The sequence below is a fragment of the Mastigoproctus giganteus genome, chromosome 9 (assembly GCF_048544385.1).
Source record: "Mastigoproctus giganteus isolate SK-2022 chromosome 9, ASM4854438v1, whole genome shotgun sequence".
In the NCBI taxonomy this organism is placed as follows: Eukaryota; Metazoa; Arthropoda; class Arachnida; order Uropygi; family Thelyphonidae; genus Mastigoproctus; species Mastigoproctus giganteus.
The window spans coordinates 49,508,620-49,534,481 of NC_143583.1; the positions used below are offsets into that span (position 1 = coordinate 49,508,620).

General features: G+C 39.6%; 1 protein-coding gene across 3 annotated transcripts in view; it reads left to right on the top strand.

Annotated features, from left to right (window-relative positions):
- The window catches only part of LOC150080207 (uncharacterized), a 441,155-nt gene that overhangs the window by 204,140 nt on the left and 211,153 nt on the right, over positions 1-25,862 (top strand). For all 3 annotated transcript variants that reach the window (XM_090382091.1, XM_090382092.1, XM_090382095.1), the window contains one exon: positions 10,464-10,531. In XM_090382091.1, the coding sequence (XP_090238217.1) occupies positions 10,464-10,531 (68 nt within the window). The remainder of the gene's footprint in view (positions 1-10,463; positions 10,532-25,862) is intronic.

Sequence of the window (25,862 nt, forward strand, 5' to 3'; positions counted from 1 at the left end):
TTGGAAGAAAAATAGGAAGCTAGCAGGTCCGCTTTATCCACGGCTGAAGTGACAACAGAACCATCTAGTTTGGACAGAGATGGGCAAAAGTTGCGGCCAATAGCTTTGGCAAGCGACCAGAATGCTTAGCTACCATTAATGCAAGAAGCATATTTTCTACTCTCAGCCTGTTCAAAATCTAGTTTGGACTGATTAATGACCGCTTTACAATTGGTTTGTGTTTTTGTGTAGGCAGAAAGTGAAACTGAAGAATTGGAAACAAGCCAATTACAATATGCAACGTTCTTCTCTTGAACAGCCTTGTCACATTTATTGGAAAACCAAGGTGTAGATAAACGACAACATTTTAAAGTTGGGTGTGGAATAAATGATTCCATTCCTACAACAATAATTTCACTGACACGATCTGAGGCGCCTCCGTAACCAGGTGGGAAGGGGCAGCAGTGTGTAGCACATGCTTCTTGATTAGACCGGGGTTCGAGCCCATCACCATCAAATACGGAGGATGCGGAAAGGTCAGGGAATGACCACCGCATATCCCGGAGCAATATGGCCTTAGTTGCTAATGCTCCTAAAAGCCAAATAACAAACAAACAAACTGACACGATCTGAGCAAATGTTGACATCAGAAGTTTTGAAACAGTAATCCGACCAAGGCAAAGAAGAAAAGAAATCTCGCAGGTTATCCCATTTTGAATTCTTGTAATGCCAAACAATACGAGGTTGGGAATAGCCGTGAGATAAATGCTCCATTGGAGAAGAGACAATCACCAAATTGTGATCTGAGGTACCTAAAGGAACACTCACTTCGACTGTGTACTTAGAAGAGTTGTTTGTGAGAAAAAGATTAAATGTGTTGGCTGTATGGTTGGGATTGTCTGGTATTGTTGTAGGTAAATGAACAATCTGTGCAAAGTCATTAGAAATTGCAAAAGCCTCAGCATCTTGACCAGCTGTGTCGGTGTGACTAGAAAACGGAAGCCAGCTGGAGTTGTGAACATTAAAATCACCAAGGAAAATTATCTCACTGTTAGGAAAGATGGACTAGAGAATGTCAAGTTGCAAAGAGAGGAAGTCAAAGAGCTCCAAGTGATTAGTGGAGTTAGGAGAACGGTAGGGACAACAGATGAATTTGACTCAATGAGGTAGAGAGATTTTAAGCCAGAGAAGGTCGAAAAGAGGAGATTCCAAGTTAACAAGTCTCTGACGAGGAATATCGGAGCGGACATATGCAGGATGACCACCTTTAGTGTAGGTTAATGAACAATCTGTGCAAGGTCATTAGAAATTGCAAAAGCCTCAGCATCTCGACTAGCTGGGTCAGTATGACTAGAAAACAGAAGACACCTGGAGTTGTGAACATTAAACTCGCAAGGAAAATTACCTCACTGTTAGGAAAGATGGACTGGAGAAAGTCAAGTTGTGAAGAGAGAAAGTCAAAGAGCTCCAAGTGATTAGTGGATGGAGTTGGGAGAATGGTAGAGACAACAGATGAATTTGACTCAATTAGGTAGAAAGAGTTTAAGCCAGAGAAAATCGAAAAGAGCAGATTACAAATTAACAAGTGTCTGACAGGGAATATCGGAACGGACATATGCACAAGTACCACCTTAGAGGTGAAAGTAGTAGTAGTAGTAGTGGTGGTGGCATGTGATGCAAGAAAGCAAGTGTATGAGCTTATGCAGCATCAGTCAAAAAAAAAAAAAAATCACAACATTCCCTCCAAATGCCTGTTTAGGTCCTCTTTAAATTTATTCAACCTATCAGCCTCCACGACAGATGGATGTTTGTTCCAGCAATTAACAACCCGCTGGCTAAAGGCAAATTTCCACACATCTATTCTATATCTGTCCTTTATTAATTTGAATTTATGCCCCCGTAGGTTCGTAATCGGAACAAAGGATCCCATCAGAATTCAGCGTGCTCAGCTCATTCAAGGCCTTATACACCTCAATCAGATCACCGTGCAGGTGCCTAGTCTCCAGCCACTGCAATTTGCAGAACTTAAGCCTCTCTTGGTAAGAGGATCCCTTCATTCCTCTCACCAATCTTGTTGCCCTTCTCTGTACACGCTCAAGTAAATCTGCATCCTTCCTAAAATAAGGCCTCCAGACCTGTATGCAGTACTCAAGGCGTGGCCTGACCATTGCCTTATACAAAGGGACAATCACCTCCTTTTCCCTGCTAGCAAAATTCCTATACAGCTAAGCCTCGCATAACGCAAGTTCGATTAACGTGATATTCAATTAACGCTATTTGAAAAATGATACCACTTTTCACTTTACACGATGCAAATTTCCAGTTAACGCAATCTTTTTTTTTTTTTTTTATGCGATAGTTTAAAAACATTTGAATCGCGGGTTAAGCTTACCGCGAGTCATACGGTCAATAATCAAATGTTTGCCTGCTGCCTGCCTGGGTGTGTTCCATCAACCATCGGAAGAAGATGTGTTTGTCTCCTGCTAATAAAGTCAATGCAGACTAGCATTTAAAAATTCAAATTTTTAAATGAGCCAGATGAAAATGTTACCGCGAAGGAGATAATGGTAAAAGAATTAGATGAAATCATTCGTATCGCATAGAACCTCAAACAAAAGGTTTGCTGTTCTCTGCGATATTTATTTTGCCCGGGCCCAGAGAAGATTGTTGTCAGCTATCGGAAATTGATTGATGAAAAGAGAAATTCAACACTGTTCAAATATTTCCTCAACAGTAATTTCTTCATTGTGTATTTTATGTCAGAGGTTCCCAAAGTTTCTTGGTTCACGGCACCTTTAATGTCTCAGTAATTTTTTCAAGGCGCACCCAGACCAAAAGAAATACCTAACAGTTTCATTTAGTAGTTAGGTCCAAATAACTTAATAAAATATGTTGAAACTGTGAACTACCTCGAGCTAGTAGTTCGCGCGGTGTCCGACAGATGTCGAGTATCGCTGTGTTTCCTTCGAAAATTTAAAATATTCCGCAGCGCATAGTTTAAGAACCGCTGTTTTATGCAATAAACATTTAATTCCATAATTATTTTCATTATCTTTTACATTATATACAGTTAAAAAGTTATTTAAAAGGTATTTTTAAAATTCTTTATGGACATTCCAGAAGGTCAAGGACCAATTATAATTTTTCGTATTGGTTATGATATTCGATTAACGCGTTTCCGTTTTACGCGAGGCACTCGCTGGACGAATTAATCGCTTTAATCGAGACCCGCCTGTATATCATTGACAAAACCCCACGACCTGCCCTGGCAGCCTGTCTGCATTGCTCAGAAAACTTCATATCTGACTGCACAATTACTCCCAGGCCTTTTTCATTTTCTACCACCTTAAGCATAGTACCACACAGTTGGTATGTTTCTCTGGGGTTACTTCTACCCATATGCAGTACTTTGCATTTGTCAAGGTTAAACTTCAGTTGCCACTTCTTAGCCCATCTGCCCAAATTATCTAGATCCTGTTGCAGTAGCGCACTGCCATTACTGTCATTAACAACCCTGCCAATCTTTGTATCATCTGCAAACTTCGACAATAAGCCTGATATACCTTCATCAATATCATTGATAAATATACAAAACAACAGTGGACCTAACACCGAATCCTGTGGGACTCCACTAATAACATTAGTCCACGAAGAGCAGCACCCATTCATTACCACCCTCTGTCTTCTCCCACTTAACCATCCTTTTATCCATTGTAGCAACTTACCCTTAATACCATTCTCCTCCAATTTGTACAATAATCTTCCATGCGCAACAGTGTCAAAAGCTTGCCTGAAATCCAAATATATGATATCAAAATTATTTTTTGCATCCAGTTCCTTTGTAACCACATCATAATATCCTATCAAATTTGTCAGACAAGACTTTCCCTTAACAAACCCATGCTGTGTCTGAATTATTGCTGCAGTCTTGTCTAGATGATCCTGCAGTGCATCTTTAACCAGTGACTCCATTATTTTACCCTGAACAGAAGTTAAACTAACTGGTCTGTAATTACTCGTGTCACTCTGCGATCCCCCTTTGTGAATTGGGGATACATTTGCACATCTCCAGTCCGTGGAAACCTCCCCTGAGTCCAAGTATGCTCTCATAATTATGGCTAAGGGTTTTGCTTAGTTGCCTTTCCGCCTCCTTTAATATAACTGGATAGATCCCATTCACCCCATGTGCTTTTCTTATATTTAACTTCAATTTCTCCTCCACTTTGCTCTCAGTTATTACAGAATCATAAAGTATCCCGCTACAATTTGATAACCTGCCATTTTCAAACCTTAATAATTCCTTATGTGTGAATGTAGATACAAAATACTCATTCAGTTTGTTTGCTATCTGAGCAGGATCATCAACAGTCAAACCATCGATGTCAAGTGGACCAATCAGATTCATCCCCTTCCTTTTAGAGTTTATATAAGTAAAGAAATCCTAGCTGTTTTTCTTAGCATCTTTTGCCAAGGATTTCTCCTAATCTGCCTTCGCCTGTGTAACCTCTGTTGTGACCTGATTATAGACTTAGCTTATATCTGCCATAGGCTTCTGTGTTGCTTGATAATTTATATGCATCCCATGCATTTTTCTTCTCTGTTACGAGTCTCATTAGTTCATTAGATAACCATTTAGGTCTAAACCTTGAACAATATGAATGAAAGAAACCTTGAAAGGAATCATACAGCAAACAATCTGGGCAACTGAGATGAGCAGTGGTTGAATCAACTGATAACTGAGATTCTGTCTGAAAAAGTACATTGGGTTTGGTAGAATGCAAGTGACATCGTTGATATTAGAATTGAGACCAATTTGCCTCCAATGCCACACTGCTCCAATTTTTTCAGCAGTCTTCCACGTGCAGCAGTATCAAAAGCCTTTCTTTTGATACTTTTGCACATCGAATATGATATCAAAAGCCTTTGATATCATATATTTGGTTTTTTTTTATCCAAATATATGATATCAAAGTTATTCCCTGCATCCACTTCCTTTGTAACCACATCATAGTATGCAATTAAATTGGTCAGGCAAGACTTTCCCTTAACAAAACCATGCTGTGTCCAAGCTATAACTGAAGTCTTGTCTAGATGATCTTGCAGTGCTTCTTTAACCAGTGCCTCCATTAATTTTCATGGAACAGAAGTTAAACTAACAGGTCTATAATTACTTGTGTTGCCCTTTCATCCTCCTTTGTGAATTGGGGTCACATCTGCACATCTCCAGTCCATGGATACCTCCCCCCGAGTCCAAAGAAGCTCTCATAATTATGGCTAAGTATTTGCTTACTTCCTTTGCTGCCTCCTTTAATATAACTGGATAGATCCCATCCATCCCGGGTGCCTTTTTTATTCTTATCATAACAAATTGTCCTCCACTTTCCTCTCAGTTATTACAAAAATCATCTAGCTCACTGCCAGAGTTTTATTCACCTCTGGCATTCTCCTCCCTGAATAACTCCTCATGTGTGAATGTAGCTGCAAAATACTCATTTAGTTTGTTAGCCACATGAGCAGGATCACCAACAGTTGAACCATCAATATCCAGTGGACCAATCTTATTTATCCCTTTTCTTCTAGAGTTTACATAAGTAAAGAACTCTTTTCTGTTTTTCTTTGCATCCTTTACCAAGGATTTCTCATAATCTGCTTTTGCCTGCCTAATCTCCTTTGTGATTTGGTTACAGATCACCTTATATCTATCATAGGCTTCCATGTCACCCATTAATTTATATGTATCCCATGCAGTTTTCTTCTCTGCCATATGTCTTATTAATTCATCTGACATCCATTTTGGTCTAAACCTTGAACAATATTTCTTAGTTGGTATGTATAGCCTAGTAGCTTCCAAGATAAATTCTTTGAATGCTTCCCATTTTGAATTTGCTGTTGGTAACATCATCAGTTGGTCCCACCGTATAGAATTTAAATACTGTCTCAGACCGCCTTAGTCGCCTTTACGAAAGCGAGCACCCTTCCTTTTACCCTGCACGTTATAGCCTCAGTTGCTGATGCACCAATAAAACCCAAACCAAACCAAATCCTTTTACCCCTGATGGTAGTTAACCTCTTTGAATAAATTCTACTTCAGCACACTGTGATCACTGCCACCTAGTGGTTCATTTATCTGCAGATTCTTAATGCATGAAGAATCACTACTGATAATCAGATTAAGAGTATTACTCCCTCTAGTTGCCTCTCGAACATGCTGATGTAGAAAACAATCAACCAATAAATCCACAAAAGCCTTGCTAGTGTGTGAGTGACCAACCCACCAATTCCATTCAATATCTGGGAAATTAAAATCCCCCATTATAAGACTCTGATTTACTGGCCCACTCTATTTCCCTGTACAGTTTCTTATTATACTCATCAGAGTCATTAGGCTTATAACACACTCCTAGTCTCAATTTTGATCTCCCAATGCTTTTGTCACACCAAACTGACTTGACACTGCACTGTCCAGCGATGTCTACTGGCTTCACTTAATTGGATTTTGTGTTTCTTAACTAATAGCATAACCCATCCTCCCTTCTTATCTATCTATCCTTCCTGTAAATGTTGTACTCCCCAAATTCCAGTTCTGCATTCCTTATATCTGTGTGACACCACGTCTCTGATATCCCAACAATATCTACCTTTGATGTTTTGAGCAATACCTGAAATTCATCAAGTTTATTTACCAAACTTGGTGTATATGCACATTGGTGTATATAAGCAAGTATGTATGCACCTGTTCCTATTCTTAGCTACCCTAACACAACCCACTTGTACTGCAATGACTCCCAGTAGTCTCTGAAATACCCTGCATCTTGTTTTCCAGGCTGCCGATCATTTCCTATAGAAACAGTGCAAAAATCATTTTCACCACTGCCAGTGGCTACTGTTAATCTATTAGTCCTTGTATCTCCCGAAGCTATTAGTTTTCCGACCCATCTAACACTGCCTCAGTAGCATCAGCAAATATTCTTGCACCCTATTTAAGTGTATCCGATTCCTGTAGAAGATCAAAATATCTGTTATTTGTTGAAATAAATATTGCAGGACTTCTAAATTACTACTTCTTAGTATGTAGAAGTGGTAATTTCTGCTTTCTATATTTTACTTTAAATATCAACCTTTAAAATCAATAATAGGTAAATAAAATGACAAAATATATGTACTGCAAAAGTAAAAATAGTTTTTTCAGAAAATATTTTTGAAAGAATATTTTATTTGTAAGCAATATGTTATAGTAGATATGACATATTGTTTTATTTTACCATAAAATGCAAAATATTCGGGTTCACCTTGCACCAATTCTGATAATTTTTCTGTGAGCTGTTAGTGAAGCAGCTAGAAATCATTAAAATACAAGGCCTGTTTCATTCCTGTTTGCATATTTTCTTCAATTTTAGAATTTTTTAAAAAAATTTACCCTACAAAATAAAGTGGGGAAAAGGTAAATACAGGTACCGAAAATCAGAAACACACATTTGATTTTTTTTTTCTTTCTTTCTTTTTTTTTTTTTCTTTTTTTGTGTATGTGAAGTACAGCCACTCCCCAACTTACTTAACGGTTGCATTCCGCGGAACTTTATGTAAGTCGGAATTTCCCTAAATGCTTATGCAGCACTCACAAATTTGATTGAAGCGAAAAAAAGAAATGTTCGACGAACATATAAATAGTATTATTTAATCAATTTTTTTATCTCATGCACAGCAAAAATTACAAAAGTGTATAAAATTACAAAAAGAGAGAGGAGACAGGCATAATGTCAGCAAGTGTTACCTTTTGAGCATCGTTGCCAGAATTAACTCTCCAGCTGATAAGCACACTGTTGCAGAAGTTGAGGGCTGTGGAGATTTATAAGGGGTGGGGGGGGGTTCCAACACCTCACAAATTCTCTGCAGCTGCAGAATCTGCACTGGCGACTTCACCACCTATTTTAATGTGTGGAAACCAGCACGATGCTTGAACCTATTAAACCACCCATTCTTGGAGTTTGTGCAATAGATGACAAACTTTGTCCTGCTTCGTAATTCTTAATTAATCATTTTAATTTCTAAATCGATTTTGTTTTGTTTCTTAGTACTGCCAGCAGTTGCCCTTTCTGTTGGTCCCTTTCCCTTCACCATTGTAATACGTAAATAAGAATAAAGAGAAGATTCTGAAAAGTTATTTGTTTTTTATGATTGAAGATTTCAGTGAAGGGAAACTCATTTCACCATAACGTAAAAACTGACAGAATTCCAGTTATTCGGTAATATCGCAAATGCAATAAGATTGAGTTTACTACCCATTTATAATAGATTGCACCAACAGAAAAGCCCAATAAACTGGAAAGTGCACATTATTTTTATTGTTTTATGGTAGTGACCTCCAGAAATGTGTTTTAGAAAAATATCACAAAGACTTTCAAAATTGATTCTTATAACAGAACATATGATAACGATGAAAGTGTAGTGCAATTTCCATTATAAAAATGACCTTTTAGAGAGATAAATAGCTTAGTTATATAGCGAATTTTTCAAATTCCAAGGTCTTGAAACAAATTAAAAAAAAAAAAAAAAAAAAGTGTTATTGGGTTCACATTATGGTATTTTCACGATACCTCCATTTATTCCTACGGGATGCAAAGTATGTTTCCATGATTTTTTTTATGATTGCACCTGCTGGCAAAAACTTTGCGCAAGGTCAAATTTCCCTTAGTCAAGTATTACGTAAGCTGGGGAATAGCTGTATTGCCAAAAAGCTGTACCAGTTGCTTGCAGTGGGGGTGGGGGGGGGATAGGCCTAACTCATTCAAAATTGTGGAAAACTTAGAGGGCATAATATTGAGTTCTTTTACTGTATTTTGTAAAAACGGCCATATTTTTCTTAATGCGAAGACTCCCATAACTCGCTTTGCAGTTTGGGCTACCAATTGCTGTTCATAATTTTTCCACAAAAATTTTACTTTTTTTTCTAAACCAGTACATTTGTAGGTGGACTTTTAAAATAATTCATTATTCTGAATATTTTGTTCAGACAAGACTTACAAAGTGTTAATAATATGGTTATTGCCTGGGACCTGGATATATTTTCATTATAGTGGAAATTTCAATAAAACTGAAAGTGTTGTAATGGAATTTTGAGATATTATAATATATTTTATTCACGGAAGATATTCTTTTTAGCTAGTTTTGGTTGGTGTTGTATAGATGTTAATATGTATCGTGCTTGTAGCCTCAGAGAATTTTTAACAGTGTCTTCTCAGTGTTTCAGGATGAACAGTTTTGGGTCAACTGATTCTCTGTATGCTACTGTTGGCCAACAAAGATAGGTCTCCTTCAGATGATATGAAGGAGCCTGGAACTTTATAAAATCACTAACCATGGCAAACTACATAAGACACAAGTGTTCTCAATGTTACAATAAGAACAGTTGTAGGTTTTCTGATACAAAAGATGATGCTGCTGACCTGAACCAGAAATGTGGCTTTGTTGGGTTTTCAGGGATGACTGTAGCAGATATTTGAAGATGTTAAAGAAGTAATCGTGAAACTGAAAGTGAGCTTGAGACATCATTGGCTGATGTAGACTTGAAAGTAAGGAATTGCCTTGTATGTCTGTTGCAGCACACAGTGCATTCAATTCAGTATGCACTAGTTGCTTAGTTGTTAATGACTTCCTAAGCACAGGTTATTACTATATCATATGGTATGGTAATAAGTTTTTCACCTAATGATTTAACTAGTTTCAGATTTTATAGCAGAAACTCCAGATTTCCGTTCTTAAAGTAAAAAGTATACTTTATGAACATGCAGTTTGCAGAAGTACTAAGAAAGATGCTTCATTGCCTGGCCAGTCTTTATGCTAATCTGAATGGCTGAAACTACCTCTTCATATTACACAGGAAAAAGTTTAGATGATACTAGTCAGTTCCACAGAAGTATTATCATTTATGCTGAGGTTTAATGAATTTCATTAAAACTCAAATAATACTGTTAGATATACTTTTATCAAAAACCTTTGTTGAATATGGTTACTTTAGATATCATACTATTTTTTTATTATATAAGTGAACTCTGTACTTATTTGTTAATTGTGTATGTTTCGTTAATTAAATTATATAAATCGTAATGAAACACTATTTACTATTCATAATTTCAGTATCGTGCTTACACCCAAAATTTTTTCATGGTAATGAAACCCGAATTGGGATTTGTTTTTTTATTTATTTTATTTTATTTTTTTGTTTTAATAAACTCAGTCTCCAAATCAGTATGGTTGTTTAGTGCATATTGCAGTCATCAATTCAGACAAATTAATGCTCATTCTTTATTGTCCTACCAGAATTTTTACAAGTAAAATAAAATAAAATAAATAATTATTTGATTTATATCAAATAATTTTTTATTTTATAACTTAAAAAATATATGTTACATTTGAATTGTATAATAGTTTATATATATATAGTATTTAAGTCTTTAATGGAATTTATTATTTTATTTTTGTTTTAGGTCGTTTGGATCCACTACCTATTATTGTTAAAGAAGACATTATGGGATTTGGAAGATGGGAAATGGAGGTGAGTTTTTACAGATCAGTATTTTGTAGCATTAATCATGTTAATTAATAAAGTCCATGACAGTATAGTGAGTTTTCCACTTATCACTCATTTGGAGATATCGAGTTTCGATTCCTGTCCGCAACTAGAGGTCTTAGGCAGAGAATAGGACTTTTCCCTGTTAATTACTTCATGATTTTCAGCCTACCTAACGTGCAAATCCACCCACAAACACATTTATACAGACATAATACACTGTGGCATAATATGGCCTAGGTCACCAATGTGTGTAAAATCCAACAACATAAATAAAAAAAAAAAAAGTAAAAGGTTATGAAAATATTGTTTAAAAATTAAAAGGGCTATTTAAACTATCAGGTAGGGCTGTTTAAAATGAAGGTGCTAGATATTTTGAGGCAGGGGTGTGGGGGGCAATGAAAGTCTGTCTTCCCAGTAGCGAAATATGTAAATAAACTAATTGTCTGGAAAATTTTTATATTCTCCTGAGGCAAGACATTGCTGCCAATATATATTTTTATAAATAAAAGTTAGTTTCTTGAAAAACGTAAACAACTGGTATTAAAATCTTTAGATATTGGCTGCTCCTTGTGCATTTTTTATTTTTTCAAATTTCTTGTTAATTCAGATTTTTCAATCCATATTTCTCTGAGAGCATGTGTGGATTGCAAGCTTCAGTTTGACCTTGTCAAGTCTTGATATTTAATTCACTAATATGGAATGGTGGATCTAAGTAATTGAGATTCATTAGTTTTTGTGGTCTTTTCGAGTGTTCAAAAACTTCGCCTTAATATGGTCTTTGACAGATTCCATCTATGTACCAGTACTCTCCTTGCATCCCTGGTTGCTACAGAATTTTGTGATCTTTTATTTTCTATTAACGTATGAATTTGGTGGATAGTTTTTACTTAAAATAGTATATATTTGTAACGTATATGTATATCCTGACAGGGTTGGTGAGAATTTTCTTATAAATGGCAATGTTTCTATTGCATACATAATGACATCACTTGCTTGATGTTATTACACTAAAACTTCGCATTTTTTTTTTTTAAATGTGCCTGTGTTAGGGCATAAACAGCTTATTTTTGCTGTCTCTGAATTCAAATCTTAAGTGATTAAGCAGTTCATAGTAGACACATCTTTTGTGTACCTCTAATAATTATTCTATGTGTCAAGGAATAAGAAAGTAACCCTGGAATTTTCATATTTCTGTACTCTAATATCAGGAAAATGCATAATGGAGGAAGGCTGTTTCAAAGAATAGAGGCAGAGGGACTAAATGAAAAAAAAAAAAAAAAAAGTTAAATTGTTAGTCAAAGTTGCACTGTGAATGATTAGTGACTAATTATTGTGTGTATTCCAGTGTGTTGTTGGTAATTCGAGCAGGACCAGGGGCAAAGGTTGATGACATTGTAGAGCGGATATCATCTTTTAAGGGCACAAAAGGTGATAATGATTGTACAATATTACCTTTTGTGCCCTTAAAAGATGATATTAAGAATAGGAGACCACTGGAATTATTTAACAATACAGGTCACTGTTGAAAACAGCCATGAATAAGGGTTGAATTTGAAAGTGTCTGCAATTCTGGCCAGACACGATAGGAGGGAGTATATGATGAGAGCCTTGTTGATCAATTTGGCCCTGGAAAGATTGTGCAAGGCTCGAGGGGTAGAATTTTTTTTCAGCCTGATCTGTACTTGTTAATAGGAGAGACTGCTTCTACAGGGATGGGATACACTTAAATAGAAAGGGTGCAAGAATATTTGCTGATGCTATCGAGGCAGCGTTAGGTGGGCCAGAAAACTGCTAGCTTGGGGGGATACAAGGACTAATAGATTAACAGTAGCCACTGGCAGAGGTGAAAGTGATTCTTGCACTGCTTCTATTGAAATGAGCAGCAGCAGCCTGGAAAACAAGGTGCAGGGAATTCCAGAGACTGCTGGGACCCATTGCAGAACAAGTAAATACATGAGCTGTGTTAGGGTAGTTAAGAATAAAAACAGGTGTATGTATACTTGTGTGTACACCAATGCTAAGAGTATAGTTAATAAATTCGATGAGCTTGAAATGCTAGTGACATCAAAGGCAGATATTGTTGGGATATCAGAGAAGTCGTGTCACACAGACATAAGCAGTGCAGAATTGGAATTTGGGGAGTACAATGTGTACAGGAAGGGAGGAGGGGTTATGCTATTAGTTAAGAAACACATAAAATCCAAGGAAGTGAAGCCAGTCGACATCGCTGGAGTGCAGTGTCGAGTCAGTTTGGTGTGACATTGGGAGATCAAAATTGATGAGTAGGAGTGTGCTATAGGCCTAATGACTCTGATGTGTATAATAAGAAACTGTACAGGGAATTAAAGTGGGCCAGTAAATCAGAGAATCTTGTAATGGGGGATTTTAATTTCCCATATATTGACTGGAATTTGTGGGTTGGTCACTCACACACTAGCAAGGCTTTTGTGGATTTATTGGATGATTGTTTTCTACATCAGCATGTTCGAGAGACAACCAGAGGGAGTAATACTCTTAATCTGATTATCAGTAGTGATTTTTTTTTTTTTTATGTAAACCCCAAACACGAAAGATATTTGAACCTATAGTACTTAGTACCGTGCTTGGGTTGGAGGTTGAGAAGACGAAAGAAGATATTTGTTGACATTGGACTTGAACTTCTGTAGATTGTAATTTTCAGGAAATACGTATGAAGGACGGTTGTTCCAGAAAACAGCAGTTGAATGAATAAATGAGGAAGATGAAAAGTTGGTTCTGTGGGTTTGAAGTTGGACAGTAAATGGATGTTGGCTGGTGGCGGCACGTGTTCGGACTGTTTTGAAAGAGAGATTTGGAATTATAGAAGCCAATTCAGAAGAACAGTGCCCATGGAAGTATCTGTAGAACAGGCCCGCAGCAGAAACAGTACGTCTATGAGACGGCGAGTGGAGAGACTCTGTTAGAGATGAATCATTAATTAACCTAACTGCCCTCTTCTGAATGGAATCAAGAAGCCTGAGAGAGGTTTTGGGGGCACCACCCCAGATGTGGGAACAATATTCCATGGCAGTGTGGATTTGCAATTTATACGCAGTGAGCAGCTGTTTGGAAGAAAAGTTAACACCAAGAGCGAAAGAGAAAACCAAGGTTTTAGATGCAGAGGAAGCAATATTTGTAATGTGCTTATGCCAAGAGAGATTAGAAGTCAGAGTAATCCCAAAAAGAGATATATCATTTTGCCTAGAAATTGCAGTGTCACTAAAGATAATCATAGGAGCAGAAGAATCCTTTTTGCGAGATATAAGACAAGACTGAGTTTTAGAAGGGTTGAAATCAACTAAGTTGTCTTTGCCCCACTGGAGAATTACCTGAAGATCGGCATTTAAGGAATTGGTAGCAGATTTTCGAGAAGTTGAAGCTGATTGAGCAGGACAAGGTTTCTCAAAATGGAAAGTGGAATGCAATGTGCTATCATCAGCAAAACTATGGATAGGATTTCCAGTCAATGAAAGAAGGTTATTAATATACAAGAGGAAAAGAGTGTGGGAAAGAACTGAACCTTGCGGGACACCGGCATTAGTGGAGAAGTTAGAAGACAGAGAGCCATCTACCATCACCCTCAGTGAGCGTTCAGAGAGAAAACTGGATAACCAATTACTAAAAACAGTTGGCAAACCATAAGATGGAAGCTTGTTTAGAAGACCTTTATGCCAAACACGATCGAAAGCCTTTGAGATGTCAAGAGCAACTACCTGTGTTTCACCAAACCTTTCCATTGAATTAGTCCATAAATGGGTAACATAAGCCAGAATATCACCAGTGGATTGACACTGACGGAATCCACACTGGCGATCGTTGATCAGACGGAAGGTTTCTAGGTAGTTTAAGAGTTGGCGGTTAATTGATTTCTCCATTACTTTAGAAAGAGTAGAAGTAATTGCAATGGGACGATAATTGGATGGGAGGGATTTGTCACCCTTTTTAGGAACTGGCTGGATATGAGCAAATTTCCAAGCAGAAGGAAAAACACCTTTGGAATAAGAAAGTGAAAAAAGGCGGCAAAGAATAGGAGTCTGCAGATAAATGAACCACTAGGTGGCAGTGATCACAGTGTGCTGAAGTAGAATTTACTCAAAGAGGTAACTACCATTAGGGGTAAAGGGAAGGGTGTTTGCTTTCGTAAAGGTGATGGCGGTGGTCTGAGACAGTATTTAAATGCTGTACGGTGGGACCAACTGATGATGTTACCAACAGCAAATTCAAAATGGAAAGCATTCAAAGAATTTATCTTTGAAGCTACTAGGCTTTACATACCAACTAAGAAATATTTTTCAAGGTTTAGGCCAAAATGGATGTCAGATGAATTAATGAGTAGCCGAGTGGTCAGGAGCGGGAGTGCAGTAGCACATGCTCTTTGAGTAGACTGGGGTTCAAGCCCCTGACTGCTGAATATGGTCGATCTGCCAACCCGCACTGGACCAACATGGCAGATTATGCTCCATTTCCCTCAGCATGAATTGTTGAGGAGGCTTCCATTCTGCAGTGGGTTGATAATGGCTGCACTTTACCTTTTTTTTTTTTTTTTATGACAGAAAAGAAAAATGCATGGGATACATAAATTAATGGGTGACATGGAAGCCTATGTTAGATATAAGCTGTTCAGTAACCAAGTCACAAAGGAGATTAGGCAGGCAAAGGCAGATTATGAGAACTCTTTGGCAAAGGATGCAAAAAAAAAAGCAAAGAGTTCTTTACCTGTGTAAACTCTAGAACAGTCCTGTGCAAACTATGGCCCGCGAGCCGCATATTTTTGTGCGGCCCACGAGCTTTAATTGTATTTTCGAAAAAAGTTTACTTATTTTATGGCTTTTGCAATGCCTTTTTGAAAAATAAATTTGTATATGTAATACATTATAGAATTTGTCGACTTGTAAATTGTATTATCATCTCTGTATTGTTCAAATTGAAATAGAATTTGAAATTGTGGGCGAACCGGAGCAAGCCAAACCAGTGCTTTTTTAACGGTATAATTTGCGATTATAAACTAACCACACGAAACTACAGTAACAGACAACCGGTGATGACGACAATGGCTTTGTTACGGTGGCGGAGTAATAGGATAGGGCTGCTGATCGGCCACAGTTCCAATCTGTTTTGCTCTGACGGTCATCCTGCAGTTAGTTTTTTTGCATTATCTTCGGTTATCATCTTGGTGCCAGTAGCGATAAAAATAATATTTACACCCTTTTAAAAATGAATTAAAAAAAAAAAAGAAAAATTCAACAAGAGCATCGTGCCTTCAATGAAGAGTGGAACACAAAATATTTTTTTGCTAACATAAATAACGAGACTATTTGTCTCATCTGCCGGGAGAGTGTCTCAGTGTTGAAAGAGTACAATATTAAAAGACATTTCACTACTAAAAATTCCGACTAGGCAATATGGCCGTCTTACCGTGCGGACGTGTTTTAGTCAGCTCCATAATTTTTGATTTTAAATATGTGTTTTAAGTGTTATTTAACCCAAGAAAAGTATGCACACAGGATTATAAAGAACAGAGGATCACGCTGGTGAGATATTTTTGTTATTTACTTGGGAACATCGTCTGGTTGAAGCGTTATTTATCTGTATCCTTTGTTGTCAGACCGCATGGTCACCATGTGGCTGACGGAAGGGCTATAGAGAGGCTGCCGACAGAACGCGGCAGCCACGTCTCAACCTGACACCTTGACTAGGGAGGTGCTATAGCGACTGTAACCTTGGACAGTGACTGGGTCCCAACCTTTCAACAAACTGAGTGATTTTATGAAGAAAGCTAATATGGGATATCGTGTATCCCCTCCCCTGCCATAAACTTTCCCCACTGTAAGGGGCGAACTATCTTCTCGGCTACACTACTGTATTTTGAATGCCATTTTGTGCTCGCCGCCCCCTACAAATCCTCTAGAGAAGTAGTTCCACTCTTCTAGGGTATTTTTGCATTCGGCTGTTGTCCCCCCCTCCAAAGTGAAGTGGGGGATAGTCAATATCTTTGAAAACTGTTTGTGCAGCAACAGATAAACCTACGAACTTGTGTTGGGTAACAACTGCCATATTTTTAAAAGAGCTACCAGAATATACTGAAGCATTCCCGATTATCCGAACTCTCCCGATTATTCGGAATACGTAACAATGGAAGGGAGACACGTAAAAATTAAGGACTCCCGGACGCAGAAACAAAGCGACGAACTGGCCATAATAGATCAACCAGACAAGACGAAGGAGGCCCGTTTCGGGGCCACCTTAACCAAGAGAAAAAACCGAAAGGAAGTGGACCCTAAATTCGAAAGGGAGACCCGCTCGCAGGCTGAAACAAGCGAACAACCTGAACCAACAGCATCACAAAGAGATGCAAACAATGAAAGACAGCAGGAGCCCCAGCTGCACCATGCACTGCTGGAGGGCTCAGTCTATGAACAATCCCTCAGACTGAAAACGGCCCTAGAGAATATTTTTAAAGAAAACCCAAATAAGATATCTACGGGTCTGAGGTCCCAAATAGTGACCATATTTTACAAAATGGAGACAATACTCCATGACACATACCTAGAAAGCCAAAAAGCTACTACAAGGCTACAAGCCTATATGGAATGCGGGGCCAAACAAATGCCACAGCGCGCCCCGACATACTTGGAAGCGCTGAGGGCTCCATTAACAAATGAAGCTCAATCGACCGCAGAGGGGCACCAGAGGAAGAGAGCCCTATTACCCACACCAAACCTAGTGATCCTTAAACCTAAGGAGGAAAGTAAAATCTCCACAAGCAAGGAGCTTAAAACAAAGATAATCAACAACATGCGGGAGGACCTCAGGCACACGAGAATTAAAGGAATGCGAAAAATGAGAGACATAGGGCTGGTGATAGAAACAGAAACCAGACAAGAAGCACAGAGCATAATAGAAAACCCTAAAATAGACTCCCTTGGTCTTACGGCCCAGCCACCCAAAAGGAAAGGACCATCAATATTAATCTTTGATGTAAACCCGGAAGTTACGGCGGCACAGCTCGTGGAAGAACTATACTACAAAAACATACAAAAGGAAATACCAGATAAGGAACCGCATGATGTAATAACTCCAAAATTCCACGTAAAGGCAAGAGGCGGAATCAATAATAGTTGGAGCGTTGAACTCAGCCCAGAGGCATGGCAAGTCCTAAAAGATAGGACAAGAGTATACATAGAATGGGGCAGCTATCGCTTTCGGGAACGAGTGGCAGTTCCCAAATGTTTTAGATGCTGCAAGTTCGGCCACTCCTCCCATGTATGCTCCCAAACGGTCCCAACGTGCGGACATTGCACCGAGAAGGGACACGGATTTAAGGATTGTCCGCACAAAGACAAAGAAGCTGCCTGCGCAAACTGCAAGTCCATGAAGCTGGATCATACCCACTCAATCAGGGACCCCAATTGCCCGACATATCTCAAAGCCAAGAGCAACTACCAAAATAGAATCAACTATGGGGACAAGAACTAAAGAATATAATAAAACAATGATCAAAATAATACAAATAAATGCACAGCGAGCCAAAGCAGTGGCAGACCAAATCAGGGTCAAGGCTGACGAGGAAAATATAGACGTAATTATTCTGCAAGAGCCGTACGTCCACGCAGGGCGGGTAGCGAGGTACCCACTCCGATATAAGGTAATCCATACTGAAGAGGACACCCCATGGGCAGCGGTTCTAATCAGAAATGCAAACATAACCGCAACCAAAATAACCCAACTCTGTACGGCCTGGGCTGCTTGTGCCCAGATTATCACAGCACTGGGCTCCCTATATGTTGTGGCCCTCTACAGCAGGCCGGGACAGGAAATGGAGACCACAATTAGCTACTTACGTCACCTCCAGAACACCCTACCAAACGAAAAAATAATTATAGGAGCGGACGTCAACTGTCGCTCCCTGCTATGGCATAGTGCCACTGCTGACCGAAGGGGAACTGCAAACGGGCAACAGCTCGAGGATTTCATACTGGGTTCGCAGTTCACAGTATTGAACCAGCCGCACCAGTTACCAACATACTGCAACACCCTCTGGGAGGCCACTATAGATATCTCCCTGGCATCTAGAAACCTGGCAAACCACGTGGCCGACTGGAGGGTGGAGGAAGCGTGGACCACCGAGTCATCACCTGCAAAATAACTAGAGCACTGACAAGGGAAAAAATAGTAAAGCAAATACGCCACAGATACGCTGTCGCCAAGGCAGACTGGCCGAAATACAAGGAGCTTTTAACTACAGCGATTCATAACAAACCGCCGTCCCTGGACCCACGAAACAACCCACATGACCTACAGAAGGCAACCACGGAACTGATAATTGACATAAGCAATCAAACCATCAGGAAAAAACATCCTCAAATGGGAGCGGTCCCTTGGTGGACTCGGGAGATTGCAGCCCTCCGACGGAGAATGATGAAAGAAAGAAAAGACTTTCAAAGAGCCCGAAGAACATGGCCAGCAAATGAAGTCGAAGCATTAAGACAGAGATATAAACAAGTCAGAAACCAATACACCGAAGCCATCAAGAAAAGCAAAAGACAAGCTTGGGAGCACCTAGTCTCCACAACCGGAAACACTGACCCCTGGGGAGTAGTCTATAAGGTAACTACCAATAAGTTTCCCAGGGGGGAGGTGATTGCTACCACCAGGACCCAGCATGGAAATCTTACCACCACTTGGGAGCAGTCGATAAATAACATCCTAGATGCAATATTCCTAAAACTAGAAATGCCAATTTTACCAGCACAGCAACACATATGTGAAAACAACAACAACTACAACAGTCAAGAGATAGAACCCCCCTTTACCCTGGATGAACTCGGCGAGGCTGCACGTCGAATCAGAAACAAGAAATGCCCAGGCCTTGATCTCATTGAGCCCGAAATATTGAAGAAAACAGTGGAATTTCAGCCACAATTACTCCTCACATTATACAATAGATGCTTAGAAACCGGTCTATTCCCAACTACATGGAAAATAGCTAACCTAAAATTAATACTAAAAAATCCTACAAAGAATCCAGAAAACCCCGAGGCCTATCGACCGATCGCACTGCTCCCAGTGGCCAGCAAGCTGTTTGAAAGATTGCTCCATAAAAGAATAACAAATCACTATGAAACAGCAGGCCTCCAATCCGCAAACCAGTATGGCTTCAGACCGGGGACCTCAACTGTGGATGCACTGGGGAACCTGCTCAAGATAGTGCAAGACTGCAGACAAAAGTACTTGCTGCTCATTTCCGTTGATTTTGCCGGGGCGTTTAACTCACTTTGGTGGCCAAGCGTCCTGGCGAGGCTGAGGAAGGCCCGAGTGCCCATAAACTTGTATAAAGTCATCGAAAGTTATCTAACCCAAAGAATAGTGGAGATAAACGTGCAGTACCAGAAACTTACGAGAGAGGTGCACAGAGGATGTCCGCAGGGGTCAGTTCTGGGGCCACTCCTGTGGAACATTGTCCTCGATGAGTTCCTAGAAATGGACCTGGGACCCGTGGGAGCGCATGCGTTCGCAGATGACCTTACCTTGACAGTGGAGGCAGACTCCAGGGCCCAACTGGAGGTGTTGGCAAACCGGGCACTACAGCAGCTACAACAATGGGCTTCCAAAAACCAATTAAGAATTTCACCAGAAAAAACCTCATCAATCCTCCTCAGAGGGAAACTACAATTGAGGCGGCCCCCGCAAATAAAAATTGAAAATGTCACCATAAAATTCGCGAGCGAGCTAAAGTACTTAGGCGTAATCCTGGATAATAACTTGTCTTTCCAGCAGCACCTGAAATACATCCGGAGAAAAATCAGGGGCTACTCTGGGATGGTAGCCAGGATCACAAAGAAAGACTGGGGTCTCAAAAAGAGAACCCTGTCAATATACTACAAAACAACTTTCCTACCAGCAATCACCTATGCAGCAGCGGTGTGGTTTCCCAAAGCGGCACTGGTTGTGAACAGAAGAACACTTGAAACGATCCAAAGGACCATATTACTCACAACAACGCGAGCTTGCAGCACAGTAAGCACCCCAGCACTGCAGGTGCTTGCTGGAGTGCTCCCCATGGATCTAGAGGTTATCCAGGCAGGGTTGCTGTTCCTGCTGTCCAGGGGAGTGGCTGCCACCCATCAGGGCTACACGACTGATCCGGCGAACAGCCTAAAGAATGAAAAAGTCAGGTTACAGACCCACCTCCTAAACCTTTGGCAGAGAAGGTGGACTGAGACCACCAAGGGAGAAGTGACAAAAAAATTCCTACCGGACATCCGCAAGATATATCCAAAACAACCGGTGTGGTACTTCCCAGGGTACCACATGACAACACTGTTAACAGGACATGGCCCTTACAATGAAAAGCTTTTCGGGCTTGGTCTCACCGACGATCCCAGCTGTACATGTGGAGAGAGCGAAAGCTGAAGCCACATAGCTTATGAATGTCCACAATATGAGGACCTCAGAGGGATTCTCATAACAAGAATCAGATACCTTCCGAAGGGATTGGAGTCCCACTTCCTGGACTCAGAGGAAGAATACAGGGTGCTCTCCCTCTTCGCGCAGGATCTATTCCCCAGGAGGAAAATGCCAATTGCAATCTACAGCAATCAACACAGAGACTGACAAGAAACGCTACCAGATGAAACAGAAAATCGAAATTCTCGGGACACCAGACTCGACCAAATGGAACGCTGACAACTGGAAGAGAAGTTAGGACGGGGATTACCCCATGAGTGACATTGAAAACAGAGAAGAGACAAAAAGCAGCATAACTGCCAACAGACTGATGGCGACCTGAAGAGGGCACTCTAGCTCCCTTCACCTTTTATTCCCACATCCTTGGGGGGGAGGGGACGACCTTTGCTCCCTCCCCTTCTCGCCACCCTACATCTTCTACTCTGGTGGGGCATGGGCATGCCTCACTGAAAATTGGGGCTACCTACTCTATTGGTCCCATATTTCTGTCTCTCACCCCCCAGTCTTCTGTCTCCTCCCCACTTCTGTCTTTACGCTAACGAAAGCCCCACACAACAAAAATTAACGTGCCAAAAATCCTTTGAGCCTAAATTCGGCATAACAACCTTAGCGATCATACCCCCACGCCAACGTATATGTGTATGTATACACGTGTATGTAATTGTACATGTGTATATATATGTGTGTGCATCGTCACTAACCTAATGGATTTTTTTTTTTTTTAGGTCCTAGCCGCCGAAATCTCAGGAAATTAAGCGGCAGGACCTGCCAGAGTAAATCTTAGTCTACTGGTGTTTCCTGGTCTGCCTCCACGGGGCGAAAGTGGGGCAACGTTGGGCCTCAGTAGGGGTCCAGCGGCTAAACGACCAGATGAACAACGGTACATGACACTACACATATACAATATCCATACACTTTTAAATCTCTGGCATTTCCCAGCGAACTGGTTCACCCACAATGAAAGCAACGCGGAGATGGGGGGAACCCCTGGTGCCATTTGACCCTAAACACACACTTTACACTTACTAAAAATTCCGAATATGGTGCCAATTTAACTCCGGAAGCGAGAAAGAAAACTTCTGATGGATTGATTCAAAATTTATCTAGACAACAAAATGTGTTTACGCAGCTAAGGAACAAGAATCTACTGTAGAGGCAAGTTTTGTTATTTCTCATATAATTGCAAAAAGCAACAAACCTTTTTCTGTTGGAGACTATATTAAAGAATGTGTGACTGAAGCTTGTGAAATTATATGTCCTGACATTAAACACAAATTTGAGAATATAAGTTTATCTCGGCGAATCGTAGTAAGAAGAATTGAATGTATCAATACAAATTTGAATGAGCAATTATTATAATCCATAACATGGTACTCGATAGCTCTCGACGAAAGTAACGACCAAAAGAATGCTGTGTAGTTATTAATTTTCATACGTGGATGTACCTCTAATTTTGAAATTATTGAAGAGCTGCTTTCAATGGAATCTCTTAAAGACCAAACAACGGGAGCTGATATATTTGAAAAAGTTGAAAAATGCTTAACAAGATATAATTTACAAAATGGTAAGCATAACAACTTACGGAGCACCAAGTTTGACCTGTTGGAGCGAAAATTGAGGATAACATTGGTGAAAATTATCCTGATTATAATTTAATTACAATTCATTGTATTATACCTCAACAAGTATTATATAAAAATGTGTTAAAAGTTGAACATGTTACATCTTGTATTATTAAACTAGTAAATTTAATACGATCGAGGGGTCTGGAACACAGACAGTTCGTTAATTTTCTTCAAGATATTGAGTCCAAGTACACAGATATTCCTTATCATGGCCAAATTCGATGGCTTAGCTTAGGAACAGTTCTTCGGCGAGTATGGGATCTTAAAGATGACATCATTCTATTTTTAAAAGTGAAAAATATTATGGACTTTCCCGAATTAACTGATAATAACTCGATTTGTGATTTTGCGTTTACCCTGGACATCGTGACACACTTAAATACTTTCGACACCGTGGTACAAGGGTAAAATTTATACGACAGTGATATGGTAAAAGGTTTGAATGGTTTTCAGTTAAAACTCCAGTTGTTCCTTCGACATTTATTGATTAACGAGGTAGACCACTTTCCAACCACAAAGTTGCTGAAAATTCCAGAAAATAAATTTGAAAAATGTTGTGAAATTATCAACACTTTGAATGACGACTTTTCACGAAGATTTGGTGACTTCCAAAAAATTAAGACAAGTTTGGCAATAGTGCGCGACCCATTTTCAATAGAAATTGTTAATGCACCGAGTGAACTACAACTTCAGATTATAGATCTGCAGTGTGATACCGATTTAAGGGAATTGCACCGTCATGACGAAATCTGTAAATTTTACAATACTCTTAATTCGAACAAATTCAACGAACTTAAAGATTTTGCCCGAAAAATGTTGTTATTTTTCGATCAACCTACATATGTGAACAAACATTTTCCCTCATGAATCTAAATAAAAATTCTTTACGATCAAGCATCACCGATGAACATTTACAAGCAGTTTTAAGAATCTCAACTACAAAATTAACACCCGAAATTAAAAAAATGTTAAAAGATGTAAAACAGTTACATTCATCTCATTAAATTCTTGGTTGTTAGATAATAATTTTTTTATGTTATATTTCTTCTTCATGATAACAAATAATATATATCTAAAAATAGTATTTTACATGCGGCCCACCTTCTTTTTGAATTCCTGTTGTGGCACTTCAGCCCAAAAGTTTCTCCAGGCCTGTCTAGAACGAAAGGGATGAATCAGATTGGTCCACTCGATATTGATTGATAGTTCAGCTGTTGATGATCCTACTCAGGTGGCTAACAAACTAAATGAATATTTTGCATAGACATTCACACATGAGGAGTTATTTAGGGAGGGGAATGCCAGACGTGAATTAAACTCTGGCAGTGAGATAGATGATTTTGTAATAACTAAGAGGAAAATGGAGGAGAAATTGTTGAATATAAACATAAAAAAAGGCACCCGGGGTGGGTAGGCTCTATCTAATTATATTAAAGGAGGCAGGAAAGGAAGTAAACAAACCCTTAGCCATAATTGTAAGAGCTTCTTTGGAGTCAGGGGAGGTACCCATGGACTGGAGATGTGCAAATGTGACCCCAATTCACAAAGCAAAATCAAAGGGCACAACTAATTATAGACCTGTTAGTTTAACTTCTGTTCCAAAAAAAATTATTGGATGCACTGGTTAAAGAAGCACTTCAGGATCATCTAGACAAGACTTCAGTTATAGCTCGCACAGCATGGTTTTGTTAAGTGAAAGTCTTGCGTCACCAATTTCATTGGATACTATGATGTGGTCACAAAGGAAGTGGATGCAGGGAATAACTTTGATATCATATATTTGGATCTTAGAAAGGCTTTTGATACTGTTGCACAAGGAAGACTGCTGAACAAATTGGAGCAGTGTAGCACTGGAGGCAAATTGCTGCCATGGATGAAGGGATGGTTGAGTTGGAGAAGATAGATTGGTAATCAGTGAATACTGCTCTTCGCGGACTAATGTTATTAGTGGAGTCCCTCAGGGTTCAGTGTTGGGCCCATTGTTGTTTTCTGTATTTATAAATGATGGTATATCAAGCTTAATGTCCAAGTTTGCAGACGTTACGGAGGTTGGCAGTGTTGTTAAGGGCACTAATGACAGTATGCTGCTGCAACAGGATCTAGAAAAGTTGAGCAGATGGGCTGAGAGATGGCAAATGAAGTTTAACATTGACAAATGTAAAGTACTACATATGGGAAGCAGTAACCCGAGAGTAATTTATTAACTCTGTGGTACTACACTGACAATGTGTGGAGTACTAAAGTGTAGTGTGTTAGTTGTCTGACGGCACCAGTTGTTCCCCCATCTCCGCGTTGTATTCTTTGTGAGTGATACAGAACTCTCTTGAGGCCAGAAATTTAAAAAAGTGTGTAACGTTATGTTCTGTTGTTTCTCTGACACTTTTCCAGGCGCCTCCGTAGCCAAGTGGGCAGGAGCAGCAGTGCATAGCACACGCTTCTTGATGAGACTGGGGTTCGAGCCCGTGACCACCAAATACGGAGGATGCAGAAAGGTCAATGAATGACCACCACATATCCCCGAAGCAATATGGCCTTAGTTGCTAATGCTCCTAAAAACCAAATAACAACAACAACACTTTACCACGAAGAGGCAGATCAGGCTCCACCACCTAATTTCCAAGGATTTCAGTGGCAAGCCTTAAAATAAAGGGGGGTGTACACTAGAATTTGGCAAAAAGAGATTTACAAGAAAACAGTAGAATTTAGATGTTGATTAGAATTTGGCAGCATTGTTAAGGGATGTACTCAATCGGTTTAGTGAGAGAGGGGGGGGGCGAGACTGAAGGCTGGGGGGAAAACAGATAGAAGAATATGGATGATAGAGTAGGCATCCCCAAAGAGGTCACTGGAGATGAGCCCTATCAGACAAAGTATGAGGGTAGGCAGGGAGGAGAGGAGACAGAGACTGTCTCCTCCCTTCCCTGCCCGGGGATGGGGTTTTAAAGAGAACCGGGTTAGAGTACCCAGTTTAGATCGCCAATGGCATGTTGGCAGCAAAGCCACAGAATATCTTTGTCGGTGTCATGTCCAAGTAGTGTTAAATCCTGTAGGATGGTCAAGCTGCCTATCCTGCTCCTGGGGTGGGAGATGTTAATTGGCAGTGGTTAACCCACCAGGCAAAGGGGTGGGAGAGATCCACATTTACTTCATTCATAATCTGCATTCTCACTCTACTTGCATTCTATTTTTATACTTTTTTTTTC